Genomic DNA, 17,768 nt, shown 5'->3' on the forward strand with positions numbered 1-17,768 from the left:
GTCCCAAACATGATTAGGACAACCTCTGCTTCAGAACTTTAAAATAAACGTGTTGAGCAGATGTATTTATTTATGGAATTGGACAGTTCTGATGCTCCAGATTAAATGACTGAATTAGCAATAGCAATAGCAGTTAGACTTATATACCGCTTCATAGGGCTTTCAGCCCTCTCTAAGCGGTTTACAGAGTCAGCCCCCACAGTCTGGGTCCTCATTTCACCCACCTCGGAAGGATGGAAGGCTGAGTCAACCTTGAGCCGGTGAGATTAGAACCACTGAACTGCAGATAACAGTCAGCTGAAGTGGCCTGCAGTACTGCACTCTAACCACTGCGCCACCTCGGCTCTTATGGGAATTCTGGGAGTTGAAGTCCACACATCTGAAAATTGCTGACGTTAAGGCTGACTAGGCAATAAGGGCTCAGTGGCTAAGATGCTGAGCTTGTCGATCAGAAAGGTTGGTGGTTCGAATCCCTTGTGCCACGTAACAGAGTGAGCTCCCGTTATTTGTCCCAGCTTCTGCCAACCTAGCAATTCTAAAGCATGTAAAAGTGCAAGTAGAAAAATAGGAACCACCTTTGGTGGGAAGGTAACAGCGCTCCGGGCACCTTCGGCATTTAGTCATGCTGGCCACATGACCACGGAGACATCTTTGGACAGTGCTGGCTCTTCGGCTTTGAAACAGAGATGAGCACTGCCCCCTAGAGTTGGGAACAACTAGCACTTATGTCCGAGAGGAACCTTTACCTTTTTAGCTTTAGATCAGAGGTGTCAAACTCAAGGGTGGGGTGAGGATGCTGCTTAGATCTGGACTTCAGGGCCGCCGCCCTGGAAATAACAAAGGACCGGCCCGCGGTGCCTCTGCCAGCGAAAACGGAGCTCAGGAGGGCTGTGCCCCCGTTTTCAGCCGGGACGGCCTCCTGCAGTCCTGCCAGCAAAAAATGGAGCAAAAATGGCCCATCCTGGCCATGCTACGCCTCTCCCCCCCCTCCCCCAGTCAAACACAACCCTTAAGGAAATTGAGTTTGACACTCTTGGTTTAGATTGATCACAGTGCAGGTAATCCTCAATTTACAACCATGCATTTAGTGACTGTTCAAAATTACAGCAGCACTGAAAAAAGTGACGTATGACTGTTTTTCAAACATTCTTTGCAGGATTCCCCATGAGCATGTGGTTAAAATTTGGACATTTCTCAACTGGTTCATATTTATGACAGTTTGCAGTGTCCCGGGTCATGCCAGCCACATGACCATGGAGACGTCTTTGGATAGCGCTGGCTCTTCGGCTTTGAAACGGAGATGAGCACCGCCCCCTAGAGTCGGGAACGACTAGCATATATGTGCGAAAGGAGGCTTTCCCTTTTTACTTCACAAATTATAAAGGGGCGGGGCTTTGGTAGCCTGGTTGCAGCTTCCATTTTGATTTTTCGTTAAGCTATCTTCTGGCTGATCCAGCTCAACCCCTCTGCTGCTTGAGTTTGTTCCTCCAAGATGTTTTTCAAAGTCTTGCAGAAAAGTTAAAATATGTAATGAAGTATAAATAAAGTATAGTAATAAAATGATGGCGTTTTCTTGTAGGCTGATGAAGCCTATTGCATTGGCCCAGCACCATCTCAGCAGAGCTATCTCTCCATGGAAAAAATAATGGAAGTAGCCCGAAACTCTGCAGCACAGGTACGAATCCTGCTTTGTAACAGCTATGTTTTACTTAAAATTGGGTTAGTGAAACATAACAACATGGATTCTGTGTGTAAGTGACTTAAGCGCCCACATTGCAGGCTATTGGTATTCTGACTGACTTTCTTGGAGCAGTTTAAATGTATTCAGCAATTCTGCTTTTTAAAAATGGTCTCATTTCCTATAAAGTTGTGTAAATATTCTGCTAATATCCCAGTTCTTTCTGTGGTTAGATTATGTGCCTGCTACCTGCAGAGGTTCAGCCCAGTGGTGGGTTTCAAATTTTTTTAGAACCTCTTCTGTAGGTGTGGCCTGCTTTGTGGGAGTGGCCTGCCGCCCATGTGACCAGGTGGGAGTGGCTTGCTGGCCATGTGACTGAGTGGGAGTGGCATGGCAGTCATGTGACTGGGTGGGCGTGGCCAACTTGTAAAATGTGGTGAAACTCACTTAACAACGCTCTTGCTTAGCAACCAAAATGTTGGCTCAGGAACTCTGGCATTGAAGTGTGCAAGTCTTAAAGCTGTCAAGTTAACACGACCCTTGCACCCCTAACCCTTTAGAAAAAAAAAACCCCAGGGGTGTTCAAACTTGACAGCTTTAAGACTTGTGGACTTCAACTCCCAGAATTCCTCCTCCAGTCATGTTGGCTCAGGAACTCTGGCATTGAGGTGTGCAAGTCTTAAAACAGTGAAGTTACAAGACCCTTGCACCCCTAACCCTTTAGAAAAAAACCCCCAGGGGTGTTCAAACTTGACAGCTTTAAGACTTTAAGGTTTAGATAGGACTCTTCGAGGTGGGTGGGGCGATTGGTGAGCCAGCCAATCAGTGAGCGGCGGGTGGGGCAAGCGTGGTGGGAACGGGCAGAGGGAGGGAGTTGGAACCGGTTCTAAACAGCATGATAGATTTGTGGAACCTCTTCTATAGAAGAGGTTAGAACTGGCAGGAACCCACCCCTGGTTCAGCCATCCTAACAACATGTCTAGGCTGCTGTTTCATAGGTCTTTTAAGTGCACAGAGGGCTGATGTCTGGATGGCGTTGCAGATCACTCTCATAGCAATTAATCAGATTTTTTTGCTGGTCACATACAGTGGTAATTGTTAGGCAGGTGAAGTGGACACCCACTAACCGTTGCATCCTCCTATTGGTCAGCTGAAGAAATGACCGATTGCCGGTAGTTTTCGGAGGTCAGTGGCAAAAGAAAAGATTGTAGGCAGCTTCAATTTGCTTTTGAGAGTGTTTGGGGAGCAGAAAAGAGCCGTGTGGACATTCCTGCATTTTGAAAGTCAGATTCAGCTTCTAGGGCAGCTCAGCAGAAACATCACAAAGCCATAAAGCCTCTCCCAATCTGCCTTTGATATTTCCTACTTTAGGCTATCCATCCAGGCTACGGTTTCCTCTCCGAAAACACAGAGTTTGCTGAACTCTGTAACCAAGAAGGGATCATTTTCATCGGTCCTCCTTCGTCTGCTATCAGAGATATGGGCATTAAGAGGTATTCTGTGTTATTTCATGGCTAAGCTTATTATGGAAAGAGAATTTTGTTAGAACTACGAGGTTGTTCCTTGTTTCTAAGTTGGGCCGCCCTCTTTGATATACGCAGCGAATTAACCCTGCGATCCTTTAATATTCTGAGAATTACGGTCTCAAAAGTCTCAGTGTAGAGTGCCCGAATGCAGTACAACTTTTTGTCAATTTCATGTGGGCCTTTATTTAATTGATGGGTGGTGTGGTGGCTCAGCAGTTAAGAGGTTGGGTTTGTTGGCTAGAAAGCCAGTCAGCAACCGAGACCCGAGCATCACACGACGGGGTGAACTCCCATCCTCGCTCCAGCTCCTGCCAACTTAGCAGTTCGAAAGCATCCCAATGCAAGTAGATGAATAGGTACCACTTCATGTAATAGCGCTTTGTAATATACTGTCACATGACTGTGGAAATGTCTTTGGGCAGCATTGGCTCAGTGGCCTTGAAAAGGAGACTAACCACCACCACTTATAGTCTGCAATGGCTAATGGAGTAAAATCCGGAGGGGACTCTTAATTAATTAATATCTCATTTAATCGAGGTGGGAGGAGCCCAGACATGTGAATCATAGAAGGGAAGGGAAGGAATCTAGATGAAGTAGTGGTTGATTTACATGCCATCAAATCAGGGTTGACCCTTGGTGGAGACATAGATTTTCTCCTTGATCAAAATGGAATGTTCCAAATACTGTAAGGAAGTTGCATCAGTTGAAAGAGAGATGGGTTGTGGGAGGGGAAAAAAGCTGTTTTGCAGAGTCCGTTGTTGACACTGAACATGAAGTTGTGTTCCCTTGAAGTACTTCTAAGGCCATCATGTCTGCAGCGGGAGTTCCCGTGGTGGAAGGTTACCACGGGGAAGAGCAATCCGACAGCTTTTTGGAAGAGCAAGCCAGAAGGATCGGCTACCCAGTTATGATCAAAGCTGTCCGTGGAGGTGGAGGCAAGGTAGCATCTGTTCGATGAGATTTCATCTATCAGTCTTCCATTGGTTGCATCATAAAGTTCTACTTAAGCTATAATTCCTTTCACCTCTGTTGGTGCAGGAACTGTGCGCTCACAGTGCATTCATATCTTAGCTAGATTCCCTCCTTGCGGTAAACCAGGAGTCTCCCAACTTGGCAACTTGTGGGACTTCCAACTCCCAGAACTCCTCAGCCAGTATTTGAGTTGTAGTGTCAGCTCCTCTCCATTAATTAATTAGGAAAGAAAGACCACGAGACTCCATGTGTAGAAATCAAGTGTACTTTTACTAATTAAGAATGGTTAAAGGCAAAGGGTAGCGAAGTCTGATTATTTAGGCGCGAAAGCGATTGATATATAGAATAGCCCATTCCCCACCCCTTGGCATCATAGTCCCAGTCCAATCATAATTCTTTCAAGTGTCAGGTGTGAGATAACTTCAAAAGGCATCACGAAGATGGAATGTCGGTGCCGTTAGTCCTGGCGGGAAACACCCACGCATGCGTAGTCCGATCAGTTGGTGAACTCCAGAACCTTCCTCCAGCACAATGAGTAACCCCTCCCAAATACCATGCCCTCCCTCCCCATTTCATGGCAGCTGAAGCGACAGCAAAGCAGAAGCTGACATGTAGTCCATAAGCCTTAAAGTTGCCAAGTTGGGAGAACCCTGCAGTAAACCATAGTTAAATACATTTATTAAATAAGCAGGACTTGAATAAGCAGTCATAACATATACCGTATTTTCACGACTATAAGCCGCACTGAAAATCCTAAAATTTGATCAAAAACCGGCAGTGCGGCTTATAACCCTGTGCGCTTTATATATGGAAAAAGATCGAAAATCTCTCCCTCCCGATTTTACGCTCAAACTTGAAACTTGCAAGCGAATGACCGCGAGCAGGCACGCACACGTCCCTTGGGTCTCTCCCTCCCTCCTTAGCCGGGAGGCACCAAACTGCGCCCAGCCATCCTCACTTTGTCCTGGTTAAGGGTGGGAGTGTCTGAGACGCCGCTGGGAGAATGTCCACTTCGGGTTGCCGGGACAGCAAATTTCAAGGAAAAACGCAGCTGCTGGAATCGGTGCACCACCGAAAGTTCTCTGGTCTGGCTGCACCCGAGCTGGTGAAGCACCCTTGCGATCGGAGCAATCGCGTGGCTCACCTGCACTGGCTGTCTCCCTGGCGATAGGCGGGCGGTTGCAAGCACTCCATCAGCTTGGGTGCAGCCTGACCGGAGCCCTTTCTCTTCTCAGAAATGTCTTCTCAGTGGAGCTATAGCAGCTGCATGCCCCTTTCAGGTACTTTGACCCCCCCCCGGGAGGGAGGGGGCCAGCCAGAGGGGCATAAAGGGAGCCGCAGCTTCTCTGTGAATGGAGGGGAAAGAGTTCGGCTTCTCTCTGCCATTTAAAGGCTGCAGCAGGGAGAATCCCAACTTTTTTCCTCTCCCTCCATTCAGAACGAAACTGCTCCAGCCTCCCCCACCCCCACGTTGCCCAGTAACCCTAACCTTCGCGCTCTTCTCCGCGTTCTCCTCGGGATTGCAATAGATGTCCAGAAGCGGCTTTTGGGGCTAATGGGGATTGGATTTCCAGCTCGATAGCCGCTGCCGCTTCTGGACGTCTATTGCAGTTGTGAGGAGCCGAGGAGAGTGTGGAGAAGAGCGCGAAGGTTCTTGGCACTCTGGGAAGCGGGAGAGGCGCGCGGTTTGGTTTATCCTCCCTGGATGTCGCAGTAGCAGCCCCAAACTCACCGATCTCAGTGTTTTTCGCATCGGGGTGTGCTGCAAGAGGGAATGAGTGAAGAGTGAAGACCTTTTCCAGCCAGCGCAAAGGACTCCCCCGGACTTTTTTTGCTGAGCACAGGGCGACGGGCCCGCACCTCCACCACCAGCAATCCGGAAAGGTCTTCACTCATTCTCTCTTGCAGCATGCCCCGATGCGAAAAACACAGAGATCGGTGCGCTTGGGGCTGCAGCTGCTTTCGCGGCTTCCTGGAGCGCCAAGAACCTTCGCGCTCTTCTCCGCTCCTCGCGACTGCAACAGATGTCCAGAAGCGTCGGGAAACGTGCGGCTTATAACCCGGTGCGCTTTATATATGGAAAAAGTTTGAAAAATTAACGTTAACTGATACTGCGGCTTATAATCCGGTGCGGCTTTTGGTCGTGAAAATACGGTAACTTATTTGGTTAACGTGATGCTAATCCAAAACACTTGGCATTTGTGAACTGAGTGTAGGCCATTGTGAAGGAACACACCCATGCGCAACAATGGAGTATCAGTAAGCTTGGGGGAATGAAGTTGTAGACTGCAAAGTTGCATTGCAGTGTGTCACTTGGATTTTGCTTTTATTTATGTTGCTTTCTATTTTTAATAAGTTCAGAAAGTCAAAGATGAACTGATGTTGTAGTCTCCTCTCAAGTGCCCTCCGATAAATGCTACATAACCCTTAAAAGAATCTTTTTAAAAATGCAGGCATCAGATCAATCTTGTTTACGGCTACCAGGAATATATATATATATAATCTATGCATGTATTCTCTGTGATATATATGGAAATCAGAAATTTAAGCTAGTGATTGTGCAAAAGAGGTGCCTCTGTTGTCATTAACATAGCAGAAAATATTTCTTGCTGGTTTTTTTCAAAGTAATTTATTTCCTTGTTTTGCTAATGTTAGTTTCATCCCTTATTTGCCCTAGGGAATGAGAATAGCACTCACTGAAAAAGAATTTCAGGAACAATTGGAATCAGCTCGAAGAGAGGCAAAGAAGTCCTTTAACGACGATGCCATGTTGATAGAGAAGTTTGTTGACAATCCAAGGTAAACACAACAATCTGTTTGGCAGCTCTTTATCACTCCCTTTTAGTAGCTCCACTAGGTGGCAGGAAGCACATTGTAGAGGAGCACAAGATGACCTTGAAGAAAATATGCACCAACTGTTTATAGAAGATAAGCTATGTCAGCCATACAAAGAAGACCAGGCAGGAAACAGGAAAATAGAATAATGGCGTTGGAAGGGACTTTGGAGGTCTTCTAGTCCAACCCCCTGCTCAAGCGAGCCGAGGTGGCGCAGTGGTTAAATGCAGCACTGCAGGCTACTTCAGCTGACTGCAGTTCTGCAGTTTGGCTGTTCAAATCTCACCAGCTCAGGGTTGACTCAGCCTTCCATCCTTCCGAGGTGGGTAAAATGAGGACCCGGGTTGTTGTTGGGGGCAATATGCTGACTCTGTAAACCGCTTAGAGAGGGCTGAAAGCCCGATGAAGCGGTATATAAGTCTAACTGCTATTGCTATAAGCAAGAAACCCAATAACATTTCAGACAAAAAGCTGTCCAATCGTTTCTTTAAAAACTCCAGTGTTGGAGTACCCACAACTTCTGGAGACAAGTCATTCCACTGATTAATTGTTCTAACTGTCAGGAAATTTCTCCTTAGTTCTAATCTGGTTCTCTCCTTGATGAGTTTCCGTCCATTGCTGCTTCTTTCTGCCCTCAGGTGCTTTGGAGAATAGCTTGACTTCTTCTTTGTGGCAGCCCCTGAGATATTGGAACACTGCTATCATGTCTCCCCTAGTCCTTCTTTTCATTACGCTAGACATACCCAGTTCCTGCAACCGTTCTTCATATGTTTTATCCTCTGGTCCCCTAATCATCTTTGTTGCTTTTCTCTGCATGACTAGATGAGCCAATTCTACTTCATTGAAGGTTACATTAATAGAATCTTGCAGGTTTGAAAGTATCTCTTTCTCTGGGAACAATTTACAACTTGCAAACTAAGAATGGTTTCTTCTGAGATCTTGCCCTCCCTACATTCTTGCTATGGGCTTAGCTGCCTTTTATCTCATTGTCCTCTTGATGATATCTCATCGCCCTGTCTGCAAAAGTCATTCCCACAAAGCATTGCAGCTTACCCCAAGAAAACAGGAAAGCATGAGACGGAAACATGGGATTTCTCCCTTGGTTCTCTTTCATATAAAAGGGAAGAAAAAAGAAATGTCTTTGGACTTTCAGGATTCCAATTTTTACAGCAATATTTATAAAGTAGAATTCTAGTTTCTTGTGCCCTTTTTCTGACCTGGCCTTCCTTGAAGGGCTGGCATAGAAATCTCTGAGGTGAGCCATAAAACTCGTGACAACAGTTGGGAAAAAAAGAGAAAGTTGTCCCACATCCTTTCATCCAAAAAGCAAACTGGAAAATCCTGCCACCTTTGAGGTATGGACCCCTCCCCTCTTCCCATGATATGTTTAATGCTTAATTAAATACAGATAGGAGAAACGAATAAGCCTTATTTCTAGATGTAAAAAAGTAAAGTATCCCCAAAGTACCTTAATGGATTTTATTAATATGTCAATTCAAAAATTTTGGGATTAAAAATAAGCATCGATGGACAATACTATGGCCCCACTTACAAACTTTAAAATATGAAACAGGCACGTAGAAGTTCAAGTATTTGGAGACCAACATGGCAACGCAGTCTACCTGTTTGAAAGAGATTGCAGTGTACAGAGAAGACATCAAAAAATTATCGAGGAAGCTCCAGGGGTAAGTAGGCAGCTTTTGAAAGATACTTCAAATAACTATGATTATTGTGCTTGCTATGTTGTTATAATTTTTGTTTTTATGCTTGTTATTAAGGCAGTCTCAAGTCTACTATTTCTGCAGAAAATAATATCTTTTTCAAGGTCCTGAAATTCTCAAAGCATATTACTCTGCAATTCTCTATGAACCATATTGAACAGAGTGCAGTTTCCTTACAGATGTGTGATGTAGCCATTCCTTCTTTCTTCTGAGCATGGAAGGACTTACTTTTTCTAGAAAGTTTTTAGTGGCTTTGTTTTCAACCAGTGGAACAGCTTGCCTTGAGAAGTTATGGGAGCTTCATCACTGGAAGCTTTCAAGAAGAGATGTCCAATTGTCCATCTGTTAGAAATGATGTAGGGTCTTCTGCTTGGTGGTGTGTGTGTGTTGGACTAGATACAATACAATACAATACAATAATACAATACAATATAATACAATACAATAATACAATATAATAGCAGAGTTGGAAGGGACCTTGTTCTAGTCCAACCCCCTGCTTAGGCAGGAAACCCTTTACCGTTTCAGGTGAATGGTTATCCAACATCTTCTTAAAGACTTCCAGTGTTGGAGCATTTACAACTTCTGGAGGGAAGCTGTTCCACTGATCAATTGTTCTCACTGTCAGGAAATTTCTCCTCAGTTCTAAATTGCTTCTCTCCTTGATTAGTTTCCACCCATTGCTTCTTGTTCTACCCTCAGGTGCCTTGGAGAATAGTTTGACTCCCTCTTCTTTGTGGCAGCCCCTGAGATATTGGAACACTGCTATCATGTCTCCCCTAGTCCTCCTTTCTATTAAACTAGACATACTCAGTTACTGCAGACATTTTCATATGCTTTAGCCTCCAGTCCCCTAATCATCTTTGTTGCTCTTCTCTGCAATCTTTCTAGAGTCTCCACATCCTTTTTACATCGTGGTAACCAAAACCAAATGCAGTATTCCAAGTGTGGCCTTACCAAGGCCTTATAAAGTGGTATTAACAACTTGACCAACAAGGTCCCTTCCAACTCTTGTTAATCTGAAAATCTGAATTCTTTCTCATGTTCTTAACATGCATTTAAATGCTTGTGGTGTCTTAGCAGCTTGGGTAAGGACTGTGATGCTCGTTATTTTCAACCCATTTGTATTTTGGATATAGGTTTTCTGCCAATAAGATGGTCAGTGTGACATATGGCCATTTTTCAGTTACAACTTTTGCAGCATCCCCAATGATCAAAGTTTAGATGCTTGGCAACAGACTGATATTTATGATGGTTGCAGTGTCCTGGAGTCATAGGATCGACTTTGCGCGACCTTCTGACAAGCAAAATCAACGGAGAAGCCAGATTCACTTATCAACCGTGTCCCTATCTTAGCAACCGCAGTGATTCACTTAACAGCTGTGGCAAGAAAGGTCGTGGCAAATGGGGGCAAAACTCACTTAACCAACGCTTCACAGAAGGAAAAAAAATTGAGGCTCCTCTTCTTTGCCCTTCAAATACTGAAATACTGCTAACGGGTCACCCCTAATTCTTCTTTTCTTTAGACTAGCCAGACCCAAATCCAGCAACTGTTCTTCGTGTGTTTTAGTCCCCAGGCCTTTGATCGTCTTAGTTGCTCTTCTCTGAATTTTTTCCAAAGTCTCAAAATCTTTGTTGTAGTATGGTGACCAGAATTGGTCGCAGTGTACCAGGTATGATCTATAACAGTGTTTCTCAACCTTGGCAACTTTAAGTCCTGTGGACTTCAACTCCCAACTGGCTGGGGGATTCTGGGAGTTGAAGTCCACAGGACTTAAAGTTGTCAAGGTTGAGAAACACTGATCTATAAAGTGGAACTAATACTTCACGTGATCTTGATTCTATGCCTCTGTTTATACAACCCAGGAGTGTATTACCTTTTTTGCTTTCAGTTCAGTTCAGTTTATTGTATTTATATGCCGTCCTTTTCCCCTGAAGGGGACTCAGGGCGGCTCACAACTCGAACCGGGGAAGGGGGATACAGACAAAAATTTAAAAAACAAGCATAACAATATATAATTTAAAACTCACAACAGTCATACCATTCGAGACGGGGGCAACAGCTCTTTAGCCCCAGGCCTGTCGTAACAGCCAGGTTTTGAGGGCTTTGCGGAAGGCCTGGAGGGTGGTGAGGGTTCGAATCTCCACAGGGAGTTCGTTCCAGAGTTTTTGGCAAAATTGCGCCACTTAACGACTGTGGCATTCACGTAACAACCACTGCAAAAAAAAGAGGTAAAATTGACTTCTTTTACGACCATCACAAGTTAACGGCCCAGATCAGCGGGCTCCACGATGGTCATAAGTTGAGGACCACCTGTAAGGAAAAAAAACCTTTGACACCAATTGTCCAAATATGAATGTGCAGTCAGCAAAAATGCAGGTGTGAACCTAACCTAATATTATTACTATCCTTCTTAGCCAGGAATTAAGCCCGAAGTGAGAAGAAAGCTTGGAGAGGCCGCTGTTAGGGCAGCAAAAGCCGTGAACTACGTTGGGGCAGGTATTGCAAGCTCTACTTCCTTTTAATGCTGAAGACAGGTTCTGTTGTGGTTCGCCAGCGGTCTGCGAACTGGCAGCAGAGTCGGACAGTGAGGAGGTTGGGGAGGAACATGGGCCAGTCCTGGAGTCTGGGGAAGGCTCGGATGAGGGCTCTGCATCGGAGGCAGAGAGGGGGCCAGGGCCACCTGGTAGTTATGTGCTGCTTCCGGAGTCTGATATCAGCAAGGCAGAAGAACAGTGTGAGCCTGTTCCACAGAGCTGCCAGAAAGCAAGAACAATTAAGAAAAAAAAGGGGGACTCGGGAGTAAGGCTTGGAGATGATTGGCCCCTCCCATAAGACATAAAAGAGGAGCAAATGGAGGTGAGCCTTTGCAGGAAGCAATTGGCTCATCTAGTCGGTTCAAGCTCTGAGAAGTCCTGTTTGACTCAGTGCTACGTTTGGCCTTGCAAAACTAATTGGCAATTAGGTCTCTGGCAGCATTTCAAGGGAGATAAACGGAGATAAAGGTGGGTGCTTATCAACATTCCCTGAAAGACTGTGGCAACTCAAGCAGACATCTGTCGGACTCTTCACATACTGTTTTTGAATCATTATGGCCGGGAATGACCATAATTCACAGCCGTCTAAATAAAAGAGAGTTTTGGGGACTAAGATTGTGATTTATGCTTTCTCAGGAAGCCTAGGTCATAGGGAATAGTATTTATGCTTTTATAGCAATAGCAATAGCAGTTAGACTTATATACCACTTCATAGGGCTTTCAGCCCTCTCTAAGCAGTTTACAGAGTTAGCATATCACCCCCAACAATCTGGGTCCTCATTTTACCCACCTCGGAAGGATGGAAGGCTGAGTCAACCCTCCAGCTCAACTGATGCTTGGAAAGAAATTGTGTTAAAGACCTTGGGACTCTTTCTGGCCCATCCGCAGGTTAACTCCCCTGACAACTGAACAGGATTGGATCAAATTTAGAATATGGGGGTGGGGAGCAATCTCAAATTCAAAAGTGAGCCAGTTCTGGCTGGGGACTGCAGAGAAAAACTTTTTAGGAGAAATTTCCCAGTGTGTTCCCAGCAGGAGAAGCAGGTGATTGACAGCTCAGAAGGTGGAGGTATTCTAAGTCTCCCACTTACTCCACCCCCCACTCCCTGGTCATGTGACTGAGTCAGTGGTGGGATACAAATAATTTAACAACCAGTTCTCTGCCATATTGAACAGCTGGGTAGGCATGGCTCGGTGGTAATGTGACCGTGTGGGTGTGGCCAACTCAATGTCACTCACATCAATGGGTGCTTCGCCTTAGCTGTGACAATGTAATAAGGGTTACCGGAGAGGCAATTTCTGCAAACAGGGCAATCAAGATGAGGCTAGAAACAACACCAGAATGTTTCCTTCCTGCCTTCCTTACAGGATTAGCCCTGTAAAGTGAGAAAAAAAGAAAAGGAGATTTCTTCCAACAACCAATTCTCCGAACTGCTCGGAAAGTTAACAATCGGTTCTCTCGAATAGGTGTGAACCGGCTGAATCCCACCACTGCTCTGAGTGGATAGGAGTTGGAAAGAAATCTAAAAGCTTGGTGGTTTTAAGACATGTGGACTTCAACTCCCTGAATTCCCCAGCCAACCGTGCTAGCTGGGGAATTCTGGGAATGGAAGTCCACATGTCTTAAAAGTTGCCACGATTGTGAAAAAAAATTAGCCTCTCACACATAGAGCAGCTTCCCCGAAAAGAATTAAAGGTATCTGCCAGGTATAATAAGAAAAAAAATCAAAATGGCAGCCACAACAGACTAATCAAAGCATGTAAATAAATGCACATAAAACCAGGCAGCGTATCAACTCCACTGTCATGGCTGCCATCTTGATTTTTTAAAACACCAGTCATCGAAATCAGTGGTCTGCTTATAAGATAAGATACTTGGCTGTTGTAACTGCAGTTTAACTCAGCTTAGAGCAGTGTTTCTCAACCTTGGCCACTTGAAGATGTCTGGACTTCAACTCCCAGAATTCCCCAGCCAGCATTCGCTGGCTGGGGAATTCTGGGAGTTGAAGTCCGGACATCTTCAAGTGGCCAAGGTTGAGAAACACTGGCTTAGAGGATACCCCATGTTGTCTGGGGAATTCTGGGAGTTGAAGTCCACACATCCCTAAAGCTACCAAGGTTGAGAAACAGTGCAATAGGTATTTCCTACCTCATTTGCATTTTGGAGAATTCAGATCAAAATCTGTTGCAATACACCACAAACAATGGAACCTAATGGCTTTTACAGCTGCTTTTGAAGGAGCTGCATGTTAAATGCCCGAGCAATTTTATTTCTCAGTTACACATACGTATATAAATAATTTTCAACTATTAGTTTGATATACAATGCCTGCTTTATCCCAAAGGCGCTTTTTCAAGTCTTGAGGAAGTTTCGCTTCTCATCCAAGAAGCTTCTTCGGTTCTGACTGAATGGTGGAGGGTGGAAGGATTTATATTCCTTGCAGTCATCTGGTCCTTAGCCCTCTTTTTGGAGAATTGTTGAGGCCACTCCGGGAGTTTATCTCAGAGGAAGTGGTAATGACCAGATGACTGCTCTACCATTCAATCAGAACCGAAGAAGCTTCTTGGATGAGAAGTGAAACATCTTCAAGGAAAAACCAGAAAGTTCAGTTGCCTTTTGGGAAAGCCTTTGGGACAATCATGGCCTGGATGACTGAGAATCCCCATAGATGATGCTTACTTTAGTCAGTGAATCTCAGGGACCATGAAGCTATATTGGGATTGTATTCATTTGCAGTTTTAATATAGTCTTCGTATACTATGCCTTTGTTAAATATTTTAGGAACTGTGGAGTTTATCATGGACAGCGCACATAATTTCTATTTCATGGAAATGAATACTAGGCTGCAGGTGGAGCATCCGGTTACTGAGATGATCACGGGGACTGACTTGGTGGAATGGCAACTGAAGGTAAGAAGTAACAAAGAATAGGAATTCTGCTGGATTTTCAAGAAGTAAGATTGTTCTTTCACTTGCTGCCATTCATTATATTCTTTCTGTCCCAACATGTTCCGAGAAGGAGATAGGAAGGGCATTGTTTTTCTTTTTGGCTTGGACAGAAAGAGGGAACCCTGCATATCCATCCTCCCCCATTTATTTACACACAAGCACCCTTTGGGGGAGGCCTGGGGTGGGTGAGGTGAAGATCAAGGATGGAAAGATTAGCTGGTCTGCAATATCATGACGTATCCAGCCCACGGGCCCCCAGTTTGACACCCCTGCCCTAGACAAAGCAGTTCTTACTGCCCTGTTGGCACAGTGGTTAAAATGCTGTATTGCAGGCTAACTCTGCCCGCAGTCTGGAGTTCGATTCTCACTGGTTCAAGGTTGATTCAGCCTTCCATCCTTCTGAGGTTGGTAAAGTGAGATTGTTGGGGGCAAATATGCTGACTCTGTAAACTGCTTAGAGAGGGCTGTAAAGCACTGTGAAGCAGTATATAACTCTTAAGTGCTATTGCTGTTTAGCTGTGGGGTATTTATCGCAATAGCAATAGCAGTTAGACTTATATACCGCTTCATAGGGCTTTCAGCCCTCTCTAAGCGGTTTACAGAGTCAGCATATCGCCCCCACAATCCGGGTCCTCATTTTACCCACCTTGGAAGGATGGAAGGCTGAGTCAACCCTGAGCCGGTGAGATTTGAACTGCAGATAGCAGTCAGCTGAAGTGGCCTGCAGTACTGCACTCTACCCACTGCACCACCTCGGCTCTATATACAGAGTTGTCTTTGACTTTTTGGAACTCTATGTCAGAGTTTGTTGCATAAGTTCAAATAGAGAAAGCACACAGAGAAAACTGATGCAGCAGGATTCATTAACTTTTTTATATGCGTAAGAATAGATGAATAAATGTACAATACCAACAGGTGGTTCTCCCAAGTAAACACAAGGCAAGAGAGTTACAGGCAAACACAAGCAGTTAGCTTCATTTCAGCAGACAAGCCCAGACAGACTGCTTGTTTACTTCTCAGAGCAGCAGACTGCTTTCTTCTTAAGTCTCTGTTTCAGTTCTCTGCACAGACTCTGATCTGTTTAAGCTCCCATTGGCTGACTTATTTGCTATGCCTATTCATTGGCTGACCTTGTCCCCACGTCTCTCCCAGTCATGAATATTTTAACACTCTAAGCATCAAGCAAGACATTTGTGGCTTGACTGTCTTTCATTATATGATCCCTTCAATTCTGAGTTCTATTAGAAATGCTGTCTTTAAACAATGGGCAGAGTTAGAGGAAGCAATTTAGTGCAGGTTGCTAGTATCAATTAGCTTTTTTTTCATTTCCTTGGCCTGTGAACAAATACATTTTCTTGAAGTTATTTTACATTCAGATTCACTAATAGTTTACTCTAAATTTTATCTTAAAGGTACTTTTTCCCCCCAAGACGCAACTGGACTTTCTGGTTTTTCTTTAATTGTGTTCTCATCCAAGAAGTTTCTTCAGCTCTATAGCTTCTTGCATGAGAAGCAAAACATCTTCAACAGAAAAAACAAGAAAGTCCAGTTTCTTCTTGAAAAAAAAGCACCTTTTTTTTCAAAGAGGGCTGTTCTTTGCAGGTGGCTGCAGGAGAGAAGATTCCTCTGACTCAGGAAGAAATTGTCCTCAAGGGACACGCATTTGAAGCTAGGATCTACGCCGAAGATCCCAACAATAACTTCATGCCAGGAGCTGGACCTTTATTGCATCTGTCCACGCCTCCTGCTGACAGCTGCACCAGGATAGAAACCGGGGTAAGACAAGGTAAAATGAAACCCTCTCACTAGGATGGGCAGAATTGTCTTCTGGTTTTGAAAGTCCTGCTGATAGTTGCCTTCTTTTTGGAACATGTGATGTGTGACCAATGTTGTTGGTTTCCTGCTACTAAATCAAGAGTCTACAATAGGATGTCAAACCCAAGGCCCATGGGCCGGATCTGGCCTGCGAGGGGCTTGGATCTGGCCCACAGATCTAGAAACAACAAAGCACTGGCCTGTGGTGCCTCAGCCAGTGGAAATGGAACTTGTGAAGGCCGCACGTGGCCCTCCTAGGCCCCATTTCTGGCTTGCAGCCCTCTGCAAGAGAAAAAGGAGCCCCACCTCGAGATCTCCCCCACCCCACCCCGAGATCCCTTTTTGCTGGCAGAGAGCTGCAGGAGGTCAACATGGCCGAAAATGGGGCCCAGGGGTGCCACACATGGCCCTCTTGAGCTTCGTTTTTGCTGGCAGAGGGCTGCAGGAGGCCGTCACAGCCGCAAATGGGCCTGGGAGCCTGTTTTCAATGGCAGAGATTCGGGCCGTCACCTGTTATGTCAAGCTGGCCACCCCCACCTTGGCCATGCACTCCCGTCCCGCACCCCCTTGGTCAAACACAAACCCTGATGCGGCCCTCAAAATAAATTGAGTTTGACACCCTGGTCTATGACAACTTGCCACGGCAAACTTTCTGCAGCTAAGTCGGCGCAGTGAACATGTTACGGGACAATTCGCTACAGTCAGCTGGCCACGGGACAAGAATTACAGCAATATCAAGAAATAGTGGGACAGAATCATTAAAGAAAGGATGCCAAAGGAGGGCCAAAACGGAATGCGAATGACAACAATTAAAATTGTTTTTAAAATTATTTTAAATAATTAAATCGTTGAATTTTCCCGCAGTAAGTTGGCATTGACCTATAAGATCTCACAGATTAGGCCTCCTCCGAGTTCCATCTGCCAGTCAGTGTCGACTGGCAACTACGCGGAGGAGAGCCTTTTCAGTAGTAGCTCTGACCCTTTGGAACGATCTCCCCGTGGAGATTTGCACCCTCACCACCATCCAGACCTTCCGCACAGCCCTCAAGATCTGGCTATCCCATCAGGCCTGGGGTTAAAGATTATAATCCGTCCCCACTCGAATGATGAATGTTGCTCTATTTTTTAATTATGTATGTTCTATAGGTCATTGTATGTATCCCCTCCCACATAAGCTGTAAGCCGCCCTGAGTCCCCTCAGGAAAAAGGGCGGCCTATAAATAAACTTATACTATACTATACTATTGCATTTTGGGTCCTCGTGTGGCACGCCTGCATCTCGTTTTGACTTCTAGGTTGGTGCAGGAGGATTCCCAGGTCCAAAACGGGGCACAGCCTCCCCCCCCCCCCAACATACACACACCCTGTTTTGGGCCTGGAAAACCGCCTGGCACCAACCTGAAAAACAAAAATGGGCAGGGGGGCTACACATGGGGGGGTCGCACGTGCATGGGGAGGAGTGTGAAGGTGGTTAGGTTAGCCATCACTGTCTTAAACTGTGAGAACATGGACAATCCAGTGGCTCCTTCTGAGGGAGATGGGCAGTTTATAAATGGGAAATATAAATCTTCATATTTGTTCTGGCAAATCATGTTTCCATATATTTCTATTTTAGGAGATGAGGTTTCTATATACTACGATCCAATGATTGCTAAATTAGTTGTTTGGGCAGAAGATCGCCCAGCTGCTTTAAGGAAATTAAGATACTGCCTTCAACAATATAATGTAAGTGTG

General features: G+C 45.2%; 1 protein-coding gene across 1 annotated transcript in view; it reads left to right on the forward strand.

The window, feature by feature from the left end:
- Nucleotides 1-17,768, forward strand: part of MCCC1 (methylcrotonyl-CoA carboxylase subunit 1) — a 34,882-nt gene that overhangs the window by 2,904 nt on the left and 14,210 nt on the right. Inside the window, exons 4-12 of the mRNA XM_087725182.1 lie at nucleotides 1,580-1,675; nucleotides 3,050-3,171; nucleotides 3,997-4,144; nucleotides 6,854-6,975; nucleotides 8,585-8,696; nucleotides 11,151-11,232; nucleotides 14,053-14,180; nucleotides 15,822-16,005; nucleotides 17,650-17,759. Coding sequence (XP_087581308.1) covers nucleotides 1,580-1,675; nucleotides 3,050-3,171; nucleotides 3,997-4,144; nucleotides 6,854-6,975; nucleotides 8,585-8,696; nucleotides 11,151-11,232; nucleotides 14,053-14,180; nucleotides 15,822-16,005; nucleotides 17,650-17,759 — 1,104 coding nt within the window. The remainder of the gene's footprint in view (nucleotides 1-1,579; nucleotides 1,676-3,049; nucleotides 3,172-3,996; nucleotides 4,145-6,853; nucleotides 6,976-8,584; nucleotides 8,697-11,150; nucleotides 11,233-14,052; nucleotides 14,181-15,821; nucleotides 16,006-17,649; nucleotides 17,760-17,768) is intronic.

Source organism: Thamnophis sirtalis, unplaced genomic scaffold (genome assembly GCF_051295495.1).
Source record: "Thamnophis sirtalis isolate CommonGarterSnake01/CBP01778 unplaced genomic scaffold, rThaSir2_p1.2 scaffold_11, whole genome shotgun sequence".
NCBI lineage: Eukaryota > Metazoa > Chordata > Lepidosauria > Squamata > Natricidae > Thamnophis > Thamnophis sirtalis.